Here is an 11937-nt window from a genome sequence, read left to right as displayed (position 1 = left end):
GAGTCTCCATGACAGCCCTGAAAAAGCCTATGTTCAGACATCCTTGCTGCCCTCCCTTACCCAAGAGTCTAAAACATAATTTTGGATGGTTTCATGACTAAGAAATTTCAAATTACAGAGCAAAGCTGTTTCTCTGTCCCTTCGGAAATGAGGTGGGGTGTTCTGGAATCTCTGGGATCTTTAGTATTTTTGCACCCAGCTGGTCCTCAGAGCAGGGGTATGACGGGGCACGTTTCGCAACCTACAGCATGGGCATTTCTAACGGTGTCACCACGGGGTGTGCGTTGCGGGGAGAGACCAAAGGGGGGCACTGCAAAATACCGAGGTCCCCAACCTCAGATACTACCGGTCTGTTCCCATGGGAACCGACAACTTGGGCCTCTGGCTGGTGGAACTAGGCTCCTTCCGTGGGGTCCTTGATTGGATCCACCCTGTACTGAGCCTCTGCGATTCTTCCAGAACTCCGCCACCCTTTTTCTATATGAGAGAACTTTTTCCATATGGGAAACTTTTTCCGCATAAAAAGCTTAATGAGAGCATTATACAAAGATGGCCTCCACCTGCCCAAATCTGGAGGGAAAGGAATCCCAAGAGCCAGCCCTGCCCCCTTTACCCTGACGCTCGCTCGCTCCTCATACACATCCCAAATTTAGCCTAGAGGTGCGAGAACCCCAACACACTACAACTGCTCCTTTCTCCAGAACTACATTTCCCAGAAGACCGAGTAAAGAGCCCCGCCAGCATGCGGTGACCACGGCCCAGCGGGGGCTGACCTGAAGGCAGAGGGCGGAGCCAGGAGAAACCCTGCTGGTGGCGGGTCAGAGTTGTTCCGAGGTGGGCACAGAACAGTGGGAGAAAGGTTGGGGCGAAGGGGTTGGACCTCAAGTCCGCGTGACAATGTGGGAGGAGGGCTCGAGCGCCAGGGGCGGGGCTGGACGCCACAGCAAGAGGGCGGGTCCCGAGGAGGGCCTCAGCTGTCCCCAGCTAAGCAGCGCCCCGCGCAGCGCCGTGGCAGCTGAACTCCCGCTAGCTTGGAGGGAATCTTCGGGAGCCTCCCTTCGCCCCCACTTCTGGGGTCACTGCCGTGAGTGAGCCCAGGGGGAGGACCTCGGGGGGTTGCTGAGGAAACACACTTCCTGAACTTTCGCTCCTACTGAATGAGTAGGGGGTAACGAGCCTGGACACCTGGGCCCCTCCTCAAGCCGCGGTTCCCAGCGGGCCGCCGGCCCTTTGACCTCAGTCTGTCCCTTCGGACATTGTAGCTGTAGCGTTGGGGTGGGGGTGGAGTATTCCAGGCTGTAGGCGCAGTCACTTGATCCCCTCCGATCCCGTCCTTGAGGAGGGCAGGAAGATGGGCTGGATCGAGTTGCCTTTGACATTTCCCCCCTCCCTGGAATTATGTTCTACAAACGACTCAGTTTGGCATGGCCTCCCCGTTTGGGGGCCGGGCCGGGCCCTCCCCTTCAGATCGGGCTAGAGCCTGGCAGCCAAGACCGAGCTTGAGTGTCAAGTGGGGAAAGGTTTGGCTAAGGCAGACCCCACCTGCCGGCATTAGCCTGTGGTTAGCTAGATGACGGAGCCGGCAGATTACAGGGGTCTCTTGCGCTGTTAACACGGGAATCACAGTTCCTCCTCCACAGCCCCAGTACGAGATGCCATTAAAATTGCCCTTTTCCCACCCCAAGGAGCCTTTCTGGAGCAAGCAGCAGCACCAGTCCTTGAGAAGATAGGCTTCACTATGCACACATCCACCTGATGGGGCGCCTGTCCCACCCTCTGACCCACAGAGCTCCTTTCCTCTGCTGCATTCAGACTACCAGTCAGACCATTATCTCTCATCTCCTAAAAGTTGTGCTGCAGAGTTAAGCTGGGATTTCAGATTTAGGCAACCTTGCCACCTAGGAACTTCAAACAGGTTCCTTTTTCTGTCTGGACAAGTTTCTTCATCTGTAGACTAGGCACTATAGCTATGCCTCTTGGTCAGTATTATTGTTAGCATTGGATGCTGTGGTGGCACAGAGAGACCAGCGCAGGGCCTGCATGGAATGGGTTTCCAGGACTGTGAGGCCCTGTCCTTCAACAAAAAACCTTGGAATCCTAGAACATTAAGATTCTCAGAACCTACTGGAAATGGCTTTCGAGGTCATCTTGGTGGCCTCTCCATGCCTCCAGTGTCATGAGATGAGCTGACTTAGCATGAAAGTTTCGAGGATGAGGTGTTCTCTGTCCTCTTCAGATATGGACCCTTTTCCCTTATTCCCTCAGTGCCCCGAATGGAGCCTTGTTTGTCCTGAATGAATGAATATAAATGTATGGCAAGTCTGGCCTGGGCCACCTAAGGCCTTCTTTGGGTTCTGCTTAGCTTGAGGGCATCAGCTAAAAGCTTGTGTGCATTCCACAGGAGGGCTTTTCTAACCTGTACCCTGGTTTCTAACCTGTACACTGGTAGGGGATGCAATAGAGGAATGGAAGGAATGAGAGGCAGGGAGTAAGAGGCTGTTCCAGACAGCTGTTCCAGCTGGAACTGACCAGCTTGGAGATTTAGAGAGAAGGAGCACAGAGAATGAAGCCCTGAGACAAAATTGTAGTGAGCTGTATATTGACATCTGGGATCAAAATTCTGGTCTGCACCTGTCATTCTTTTTTTCTTTTAAGATGTTTTATTTCTTTATTGGAGAGAGAGAGAGATCATGAGTGGAGGGGATGGGAAGAGTGAGAAGCAGACTCCCTGCTGAGCAGGGAGCCCAATGTGGGACTCAATCCCAAGACCCTGGGATCATGACCTGAGCCGAAGGTCGGGTCACTTAACTAGCTGAGCCATCCAGGCACACTGCACCTGTCATTCTTGATGATAGTCTCTTCATGGGAGAGGTGGGGGAGGTGAGAACCCTGAGAGTTCTGGCATCTCCTTGGAAGTAGCTGAGGACTTAGAGACAGACACTGGCATCTGGGAGGAGGCTAATTACTGTTTGCCAGTCTCCCTCTCTCCTTCCTCCCAGCTGGAACAGATGGGCAGCTGCCTGGCTGGCAGCATGTATATCTGTGTGTACACCTGGCTGGTGCTATTTCTTTGTTGAAATCTGCCCTGAGTGCAGAGATATGGTCATGGGCTTGGGCAGCAGATTAGGACACATACCTCCTCCCCCCAAATCTATGGGTTTTTTGCAGTCCTATGTTTAACATACAGTATATGAGGGTCTATGTGTGCAGTAGGGGGTGTCCACTCCTTGGAGAGCTGATAGGTGGGGGAGAGACATTGGCTCAGTGTGGGTAGGTGAAAGTTCCTAGAGCAGATGGCTGAAGGATTTAGGTTAGGGAAAGAATAAGCTTGGTGGTCATAGGATAGGCCTGGTCGTAAATGAAAGTCAGAAAGGCAGATGAGACCACATCATGCCTTGACCCTCAATTGCAAAGCTTATACTTCTGAACTTAAACCTAGGGATCATGAGCAGCTCTCTAAAGTAAGAGATATTGTCTCATAAGTGCTTTAAAAAGATTGCCATAGTTGCTGTGAGCAGAAGGCACTGGGGCAAAAGAAAGTGGAAGCAGGGAGGCCTATTGGGGAAGTACTGCAGTGATACATGGGAGAAATGACAGTGCCCAAAGTAGGGCAGAGGCAGAGGAGAGTGACTGTGTAGTGGAGACAAAGCCAAGAGGTAGCCAGCCAACAAATGTGTTGCCAAGAGGAGAGCAGGAAGGTTGGCAGAGAAATGGACTTGGTGATCAATTGCTAGAACAGGGTGGAATTTGAGAGCAGAGAGAGAGTGATCTGAGAAGTCACCATGGCCCCCATGCTAAACTTTTTATCCCAGCCCTAATGAACAAACCCAACCCTGCCTCTCTCCAAACCAGGCCCATGACTGCATCTGGCTTTGGGTATCTTCTCTAATCTCCAGATTTAATCTGGCTTTTGACTAAAGATTAAATTCCATGCCTAAGATGTTCCCCCTTCCTCTCTCCTCTCCCCCTGCAGGGGCAGGAAAACCAGCCCACTGCCCTGTTAAAGATCTTAAAGAGCTGGTTGGATTATCTGCCCTCTCCCACCATTGCCTTCTCCAGACCCCTTGCCTGCTCCTCAGCCTGAACTGGCCCAGGCATGATCCACCTGGCTAATTCTGTGATTCTAGACAGCTCCCTGACCCTGTCTGGGTTGTTTCTCCACCAGGACAATGACGATGCATGCCATCTGCCTCCTCCATTCAGAGTCCTAATTTTGGCAAAAGCTCATGCTCATGAGGAAGAGTGGTTTAGACACAAATAGATGGTCCTGGTAAGGGTCAAGCCTTTATGCCCAGACCTTACATCCCAGTAATATAACCTTCCCAAAATATACACCTCTTTCTGATGCAGCAAAGGGAAATACTACGGAATGAGAAACCTCAGTTCTACATCTCTCTTCCCCTTTCAGAATCAGGCAGTCCAGTTTCAGATGTGCTTTGTCAGGTGGTTCCACTGCCCACTCCTTCCCTAACTGGAGACTGATGCCCCAGAACCCTCAGGAGAAGAGCCACGCCTACCCCCGCCGCCGCCCTGGGAGCCGCGTAGACCATAAGAGCTCCAAGGCCATTGCAGCCGCAGCTATGTACACCTTCTTGCCTGATAACTTCTCGCCCGCCAAGCCCAAGCCTTCCAAAGAGCTGAAACCACTACTAGGCTCCGCAGTACTGGGGTTGCTGCTGGTGTTGGCTGCAGTGGTGGCCTGGTGCTATTACAGCGCCTCTCTACGCAAAGCAGAGCGCCTGCGCGCCGAGCTGCTGGACCTCAACCGAGGCGGCTTCTCAATCCGTAACCAGAAGGGCGAGCAGGTCTTCCGCCTGGCCTTCCGCTCAGGTGCGCTGGACCTCGACTCCTGCAGCCGCGATGGCGCAGTCCTAGGTTGTTCTCGCACGGCCGATGGGCGCCCCCTGCACTTCTTCATCCAGACTGTGAGGCCCAAGGATACAGTCATGTGCTACCGCGTGCGCTGGGAGGAGGCGGCGCCAGGGCGCGAGGTGGAACACGCTATGTTTCTGGGCGATGCAGCTGCTCACTGGTACGGCGGTGCTGAGATGAGGACCCAGCACTGGCCCATCCGGCTAGAGGGCCAGCAAGAGCCGCAGCCTTTCGTCACCAGCGACGTCTACTCCTCTGACGCCGCATTCGGAGGCATCCTCGAGCGCTACTGGCTGTCATCGCGTGCAGCTGCCATTAAGGTCAACGACTCAGTGCCCTTCCACCTGGGCTGGAACAGCACGGAGCGCTCGCTGCGGCTGCAGGCACGCTACCACAACACGCCCTACAAGCCACCTGCTGGCCGCCCTGCCGCGCCGGAGCTCAGCTACCGTGTGTGCGTCGGCTCTGACGTCACTTCCATCCACAAATACATGGTGCGGCGCTATTTCAACAAGCCCTCGAGAGTGCCGGCCCCTGAGGCCTTCCGGGACCCCATCTGGTCCACGTGGGTGCTGTACGGGCGTGCCGTGGACCAGGACAAAGTGCAGCGTTTCGCCCAGCAGATCCGCCAGCACCGATTCAACAGCAGCCACTTGGAAATAGATGACATGTACACACCTGCCTATGGAGACTTCGACTTCGACGAGGCCAAGTTCCCCAATGCCAGCGACATGTTCCGCCGTCTGCGTGATGCCGGCTTTCGCGTCACGCTCTGGGTTCACCCATTTGTCAACTACAACTCCTCCTGCTTTGGTGAGGGAGTGGAACGCGAGCTGTTTGTGCGCGAACCCACCGGGCGGCTGCCCGCGCTTGTGCGCTGGTGGAATGGCATCGGCGCGGTCCTCGACTTCACACGCCCAGAGGCTCGAGACTGGTTCCAGGGGCACCTGCGGCGGCTGCGCTCGCGCTATGCTGTGGCCTCCTTCAAGTTTGACGCAGGCGAAGTCAGCTATTTGCCGCGGGACTTCAGCACCTACAGGCCGCTGTCCGACCCCAGTGTATGGAGCCGACGCTACACCGAAATGGCGCTGCCCTTCTTCTCTCTGGCGGAGGTCCGCGTGGGCTACCAGTCACAGAACATCTCATGCTTCTTCCGCCTAGTGGACCGCGACTCTGTGTGGGGCTATGATCTGGGGTTGCGCTCGCTCATCCCTGCTGTGCTCACCGTCAGCATGCTGGGCTACCCGTTCATCCTGCCTGATATGGTGGGCGGCAACGCAGTGTCGGAGCGCACAGCCGGCGGTGGCGAGGTGCCCGAGCGCGAGCTCTACGTGCGCTGGCTGGAGGTGGCCGCCTTCATGCCCGCCATGCAGTTCTCGGTCCCACCCTGGCAATATGATACTGAAGTGGTGGCCATCGCCCACAAGTTTGCCGCCCTGAGGGCCTCGCTTGTCGCGCCGCTCTTGCTGGAGCTGGCTGGTGAGGTCACTGACACAGGAGACCCCATCGTGCGTCCGCTCTGGTGGATTGCGCCCGGTGATGAGACCGCGCACCGCATCGACTCGCAGTTTCTTATCGGAGACACGCTGCTGGTGGCGCCAGTCCTGGAGCCGGGGAAGCAGGAGCGAGACGTCTACCTGCCTGCCGGCAAGTGGCGCAGCTACAAGGGCGAGCTTTTTGACAAAACCCCAGTGCTGCTCACCGATTACCCAGTCGACCTGGACGAGGTCGCCTACTTCATCTGGGCATCCTGACCCAGCCCAGGACCTAGGAACCCCACAACCCTAGCCCCTGCCTTCATGCAGGCCTTGAGCCCTCCATCACAACCACACCGTGTATCCCCAGAAGTCCCCACCTCTGCACCACCCACCAAGCAGGTGCTGACAGAAATGTGCTCCAGCCAGCCCCGGGGGACAGGTGAGGGGGCGCTGAAGCAACTTCCCATTCTAAGGCTCAATCCTAAAGACCTTTTTCCCTCCACACTCACTCCACTCTGCAGAAACCTATTTCCTGAGGTGAAAGAGAATCCAGAAGGAAAATATCAGCTCTCTTCCTGCTACACATGATTGTGTTTTAAAAGCACAAAAAGAAACTTTACCCTCCAATCTGGCCTGAATGGCCATCTTTGCCTTTCTGAGGTGGGGACCTGATCCCATTTAAAGTCCCAAAATAGCCCCCTGCTACACTTAGAAGGGCACGTTCTTGATGTTGGAAGACAAGCCCAGAGTTCCCAGCAGTGACCTGAAGTGTGGCTGACCTGGTCCCACCCCAGCTAGGGAGATGGGATGGAGGTGTCTGGGCAGCAGACAAGGAGGAAGGCGGTCCCATCCCAGAGGACAGGAAGACTGGGCAGAGCACGGAGCCATCATTGTTGTCCCTCGTTTGTGAAGAGACTCCTAACACTGTACTTAACCCATTTATGTAAACACATGGGCTCAGCCCTGGGCCAGGGCCATGGCCTACCAGGCAGACTTGCAAGGCCATACAGGCCAGACTTGATGCCTTAACTCAAGAAACTGTGTGTGTGTGTGTGTGTGTGTGTGTGTGTGTGAGAGAGAGAGAGAGAGAGAGAGAGAGAGAAAGAGAGAGACAGAGACAGAGACAGGCACCATGTTTTCCTGAATCTGTGGAATAAACACAACACTTTTGAAGCTGGATAAGCCTGGAAAGAGGGGGCAGGGAGCAAATTAGAGGTTTTGATTGTTGAGCTGGCCCCCTCCTGGTTGATGTCCCTGGGACTATAGTAGGAAATAAACAGCCCTTTCAAGATCTCTCAGCTGCTTCACTCCCTGCATACATGGCAGGAGTGTGGCCTAAAAGGGAGCACTGTTCTTGTGGTGGTGGTGGTGTGCTTCCGCACAGGAGCTCCACAGGCACATCAGCACCTGTAAATACCCATACAGGGTAAGCTCTTTCATTTCAGCCATTTTCTCTTTCTAAGAAGAGCAGCCCCAGCCAGAGTGAGTTGTTCCTGCCTTCGCAGCTGAGTCTGAGGAAGAGATGGCTTGCCAAAGTGGGGAGGCGGGAAACAGGGCAGGGCTCAGCTTCCCTCAACCCCTAAAGAATGCATCCTTTTGCCCAATCCTCCACCCCCTCTCTTTGCCCTATGTGAAGAATGCCTAATGAAAGTTCTGGGCTCTTTCAGAGGTCCATGTTGACTCCTGATTCTACCACTCTCATCTGTAAGCTGTGTGATTTTAAGCAAGCCACTTAACCTTGTTGAGCCTCAGTTTCCTCATATGTAAAATGGTGATGATAATGCCTACCTCCCAGGTTGTTGTGGGAATTAGAAGCACTGATGTATGTAAAGTGCCTGGCACGAGTAAGTGCTCAATAAAAGGTAGCTATTATCCTGTTATGCTGTTTCTTGGGGGGGGGGGTTTGCCCAAAAATAAGGATTTTTCCAGACCCTAGCTCGTCGCCCAACTGGCTTCCTCTGGGCCTGCCTGTGACAAATTTTTCCCAAACTTTGGTATATAACACCCAGCTGAGCTCTAAGTTTGTGACCCAAAGGACACTGTGGTCCAGGAAAAAGGCAAGAGGAGAGCTGTCTGAAGATGAGATGTCAGGAGCCAGGATTCCTGGGTCTCCAGGAGACTGTGAGTAAATGAATTAGCTTCCTTCTCCTTTTTGTCAAGAGCATCCACCAATCAGTACTCAATAATGAACCTCCTGGGGCTCTGGCACCCACCCATAGGCTGTGAAGTGACTATAGTGGCAGAACACCGAGGCTGGGCCCTGAGAGGTTCCCTAAGTGGCTGGAGAGCATAACTCTTACTTGAATGGCCCTCCAGCTTTCTGTGCAAGCTGAAGCCAGTTTAACCAATCTCTTGAGCTTTGGTTTCTGCATGTTTATTTTTATCTTTTTTTTTCTTTTTTTGAGGGAGAGAGAGAGAAGAGGAGGGGCAGAGGGAGAGAGAATCTTTTTTTTTTTTTTAATTTATTTATTTGACAGGCAGAGATCACAAGCAGGCAGAGAGGCAGGCAGAGAGAGAGGGAGAAACAGGCTCCCCACCGAGCAGAGAGCCCAATGCGGGGCTCCATCCCAGGACCCTGGGATCATGACCTGAGCCGAAGGCAGAGGCTTTAACGCACTGAGCCACCCAGGCCCCCCGGAGAGAGAGAGAATCTTAAGCAAGTTCCATGCCCAGCACAGATCCTAACGCGGGGCTCCATCCCACAACCCTAAGATCATGACCTGAGTTGAAATCAGGTGTAGAGGCTTCACCGACTGAGCCACCCAGGCACCCCAGTTTCTTCATCTTTTGAATGGAATTTCTAGGATTCATTGAGATGTGCCTGCAAAAAAATTTTATGCAAAAACTGTATGTAAAAAAAATTTTATGCAAAAACTGGCAGACAGTAAGTGCTCAATAAGTGGTAACTCCTGAATTTGGGGAGATAAGGGGAGGTGAGGGAACTGGGCTGGAAGCTATATCTCGCCTATTCTGGCCCCTTCCAGACTTGTCCAGCACCCCATCTCTGCCCCATCCTCTTGTGCATTCCAAATTTATGTCTCCCTGCACATCTGGATGGGAGGACTGTCTCTATTCCATGGGACTTCCAGCACCCTTGTATGATCAGGATTCTCATTTGTCTCCCCTGTACTACTGGGCTGGTTTGGGGACTGATATGTGGGAATGGGAACTCCTCCAGAGGTAATGGAGAGGTTCAGGAAATCTGGACTGGGGCCTAATGCCCCCATTCTGTGACCCTATGTACCCTGAGAGTCTACTTTAGTCTCCCTTCTAATACCATATGAATCGGCTGAACCCTACCCATGCCCTCTAAGCCCAAGATGTGAGTTTTCTGAGCATCTTTGCCCTGTTCCTCAAGATTTGGGTAAAATGTCTCTCACCCTGGGTGGCTCCAGAGCAAGTCTTCTGCTGGTTCCCTCACCAAGTTTCTGGTTGCTTTTCTCCTCCTCAGGTCCAAAGCTAATGGTGACCTCTTCATTCCCTTACCAATTCTAGACTGGACCATGGCAATGCCCTCCTAACCTTTTCAATTCTTGGACCCTTCAATCTAATCCACATAGAAGCTCAGGAAATCTTTCTGAAATTCAATCAAATCACTTAGGAAAATATCTAAGCTCTGATGTTCAAGGCCTCTAATATCTGAATACTTTTCATACCTCTGTTTCTGTTTTACTCACACACACATACTTATGAGTATATTTTGAAAAGCATTTGAAGAACTACTACCTTCTGTTCTGGGAACAGCTGCATGGCCCATCCCTGCAAGGCGAGGCCTGCCTGGACCCAGCCTTGAAGAAAACCGCAGTGGCAACTGGGTGATTTCCTTTCCTGCCATTGTCCAACTCAGTGGGACTTCTGCTGACGCCCTCCCTTCTTTGGCACACACCCCAGCTCCCAAGGAAGAACCTGGTTTTTATCTTAAGGCTGGTTATTTACTTCATCATGACCAAGAATCTTTCCAGCAGCTTGAGGGGAAGGGAGAATCCTTTTTAAAAAATTTTTAATGTACTTTACCGTTTTAATGGATTACAAGGGAAAACAGAGGCTGACCTTTTTTTATATTGAGATATAATTGATATAACATTATACTAGGTTCAGGTGTACAGTGTAATGATTGGATATTTCTATGTATTGCAAAGTGATCATCATAGTAAGCCCAGTTAACATCCATCACTATACATACTTACCAAAAAAAAATATTTTTCTTGCAATGAAAACATTCAAGATCTACTCTCCTGGCTACGTACAAATACGCAATAGTTTTATTAACAATAGTCACCATGCTGTACATTACATCCCCATAACTTACTAATTTTATAATTGGAATTTTGTACCTTTTGACTCCTTTACCCATCAGGGTATGGGAGAATTCATGGCTTTAAGTGGCAAGCCCTGAGCTTGGCTGGGGTTGGGCTTGGATGAGGAATGGGAAAAGACAGAAGAGGGGGTCCTGTCCCTGAGAATTCCCAGTCTGACGAACAGGAAGAGATTGAGCCTCTGTACTCTGTATCCTTATGCTGTTTTTCTCTCCTTAGCCCCCTTCTCCCAGCAAGACATGAATTGGGAGGGGAAAGGAAAGGGAGGGGGGTAAACGTGGAGTAAGGCACAGAGCTGATCTCACTGGGTACCTATAGCACAACCTGGAGGGGGCAGCAGCGGGCCTGACACAGCCCTCCTCTAGAAGGGAAGGGACAGGTTGGGCCACAATCTGGACCAATAGAGATGTAAGCCTCTGCTCCCCAAACATGGGGGCCCCACTTGGTGGGGGTCTCATACCTGCACAAGTATTTCAGTTGAAATTCCACCATCAAAACTACCATTATAACTTCATTCTTTGGGTCTTCGATTCAGCAAAGAAGTGCATACTATGGGAGTGTCAGGTAGTGTGTCTGGGAGTCAAGAGGGCATTTTAGTTTTCCAGAGCGCACCCTGGTGAAAAGTCTGGTAAACACTTCTTCACCCTCGGGTGGTGGAGGCTGCACTGGGGAAAACAAGTGGATCTCCAAGAGGAGCCTTTTCAGGTGTAGGTGGGGAAGTAGGATGGTATTTATAGCCCGGGAGGTGATTAGGGAAGGCTTCCAGGAGGACGTGCTCTGGAGCTTGGAGAGCCTGGGATTGAAGGGAAACTGTGGTCTCAGTCCCGCATCTCTGGGTGAGCCGGCCAGAAGCAAGGTGGCTGTGCTGCCAGAGCCCAGTCAGCTGGCACGTCCGGTTCAGTTCCACTTTCCTGCCTCACCCACCTCCTGCAATAGGCCCTGGTCCCACCTGGTTGGGAGTCCTTCCTGCAGAGACGAGACAAATGTAATTTATGGGGCTTCCCTCAACCAAGGTAACTGTGTTTTATTTTATTTTATTATTTTTTTATTTTTAAAGACTTTATTTATTTGACACAGAGAGAGAGACAGCAAGAGAGGGAACACAAGCATGGGGGAGGTGGTAGAGGGTAGGAGAGGGAGAAGCTGACTCCCTGTTGAGCAGGGAGTGTGATGAGGGCTGGATCCCAGGACCCTTGGATCATGACCTGAGCCGAAGGCAGACGCTTAATGACTGAGCCACCCAGGTGCCCCTATTTTTTTTTTTAAGGTTT

The 11937-nt window shown here is 52.3% G+C and overlaps 1 protein-coding gene across 2 annotated transcripts; it reads left to right on the top strand.

Annotated features, from left to right (window-relative positions):
* The first annotated feature begins 741 nt into the window (after positions 1-741).
* On the top strand, positions 742-8222 carry MYORG (myogenesis regulating glycosidase (putative)). Of its 2 annotated transcripts, none has more exons than XM_047699643.1 (2): positions 742-834; positions 4409-8222. In XM_047699643.1, exon 2 carries the CDS (start codon positions 4482-4484, stop codon positions 6624-6626), a length of 2145 nt encoding a protein of 714 aa, XP_047555599.1. In that variant the 5' UTR covers positions 742-834; positions 4409-4481; the 3' UTR covers positions 6627-8222. The 2 variants fall into 2 exon arrangements, with proteins under 2 accessions (XP_047555599.1, XP_047555598.1); XM_047699642.1 differs by lacking the exon at positions 742-834 and adding an exon at positions 925-1084.
* The last annotated feature ends 3715 nt before the right edge of the window (positions 8223-11937 follow it).

Source organism: Lutra lutra, chromosome 13, assembly GCF_902655055.1.
Source record: "Lutra lutra chromosome 13, mLutLut1.2, whole genome shotgun sequence".
Classification (NCBI taxonomy): domain Eukaryota; kingdom Metazoa; phylum Chordata; class Mammalia; order Carnivora; family Mustelidae; genus Lutra; species Lutra lutra.
Note: the sequence above shows the minus strand (reverse complement) of the source record. Positions and strands in the feature narration are given on the sequence as shown.

What these genes read in the sequence shown, in the direction of transcription:
- MYORG (XM_047699643.1), top strand. Translation starts at nt 4,482, where the DNA reads ATGCCCCAGAACCCTCAGGAGAAGAGCCACGCCTACCCCCGCCGCCGC.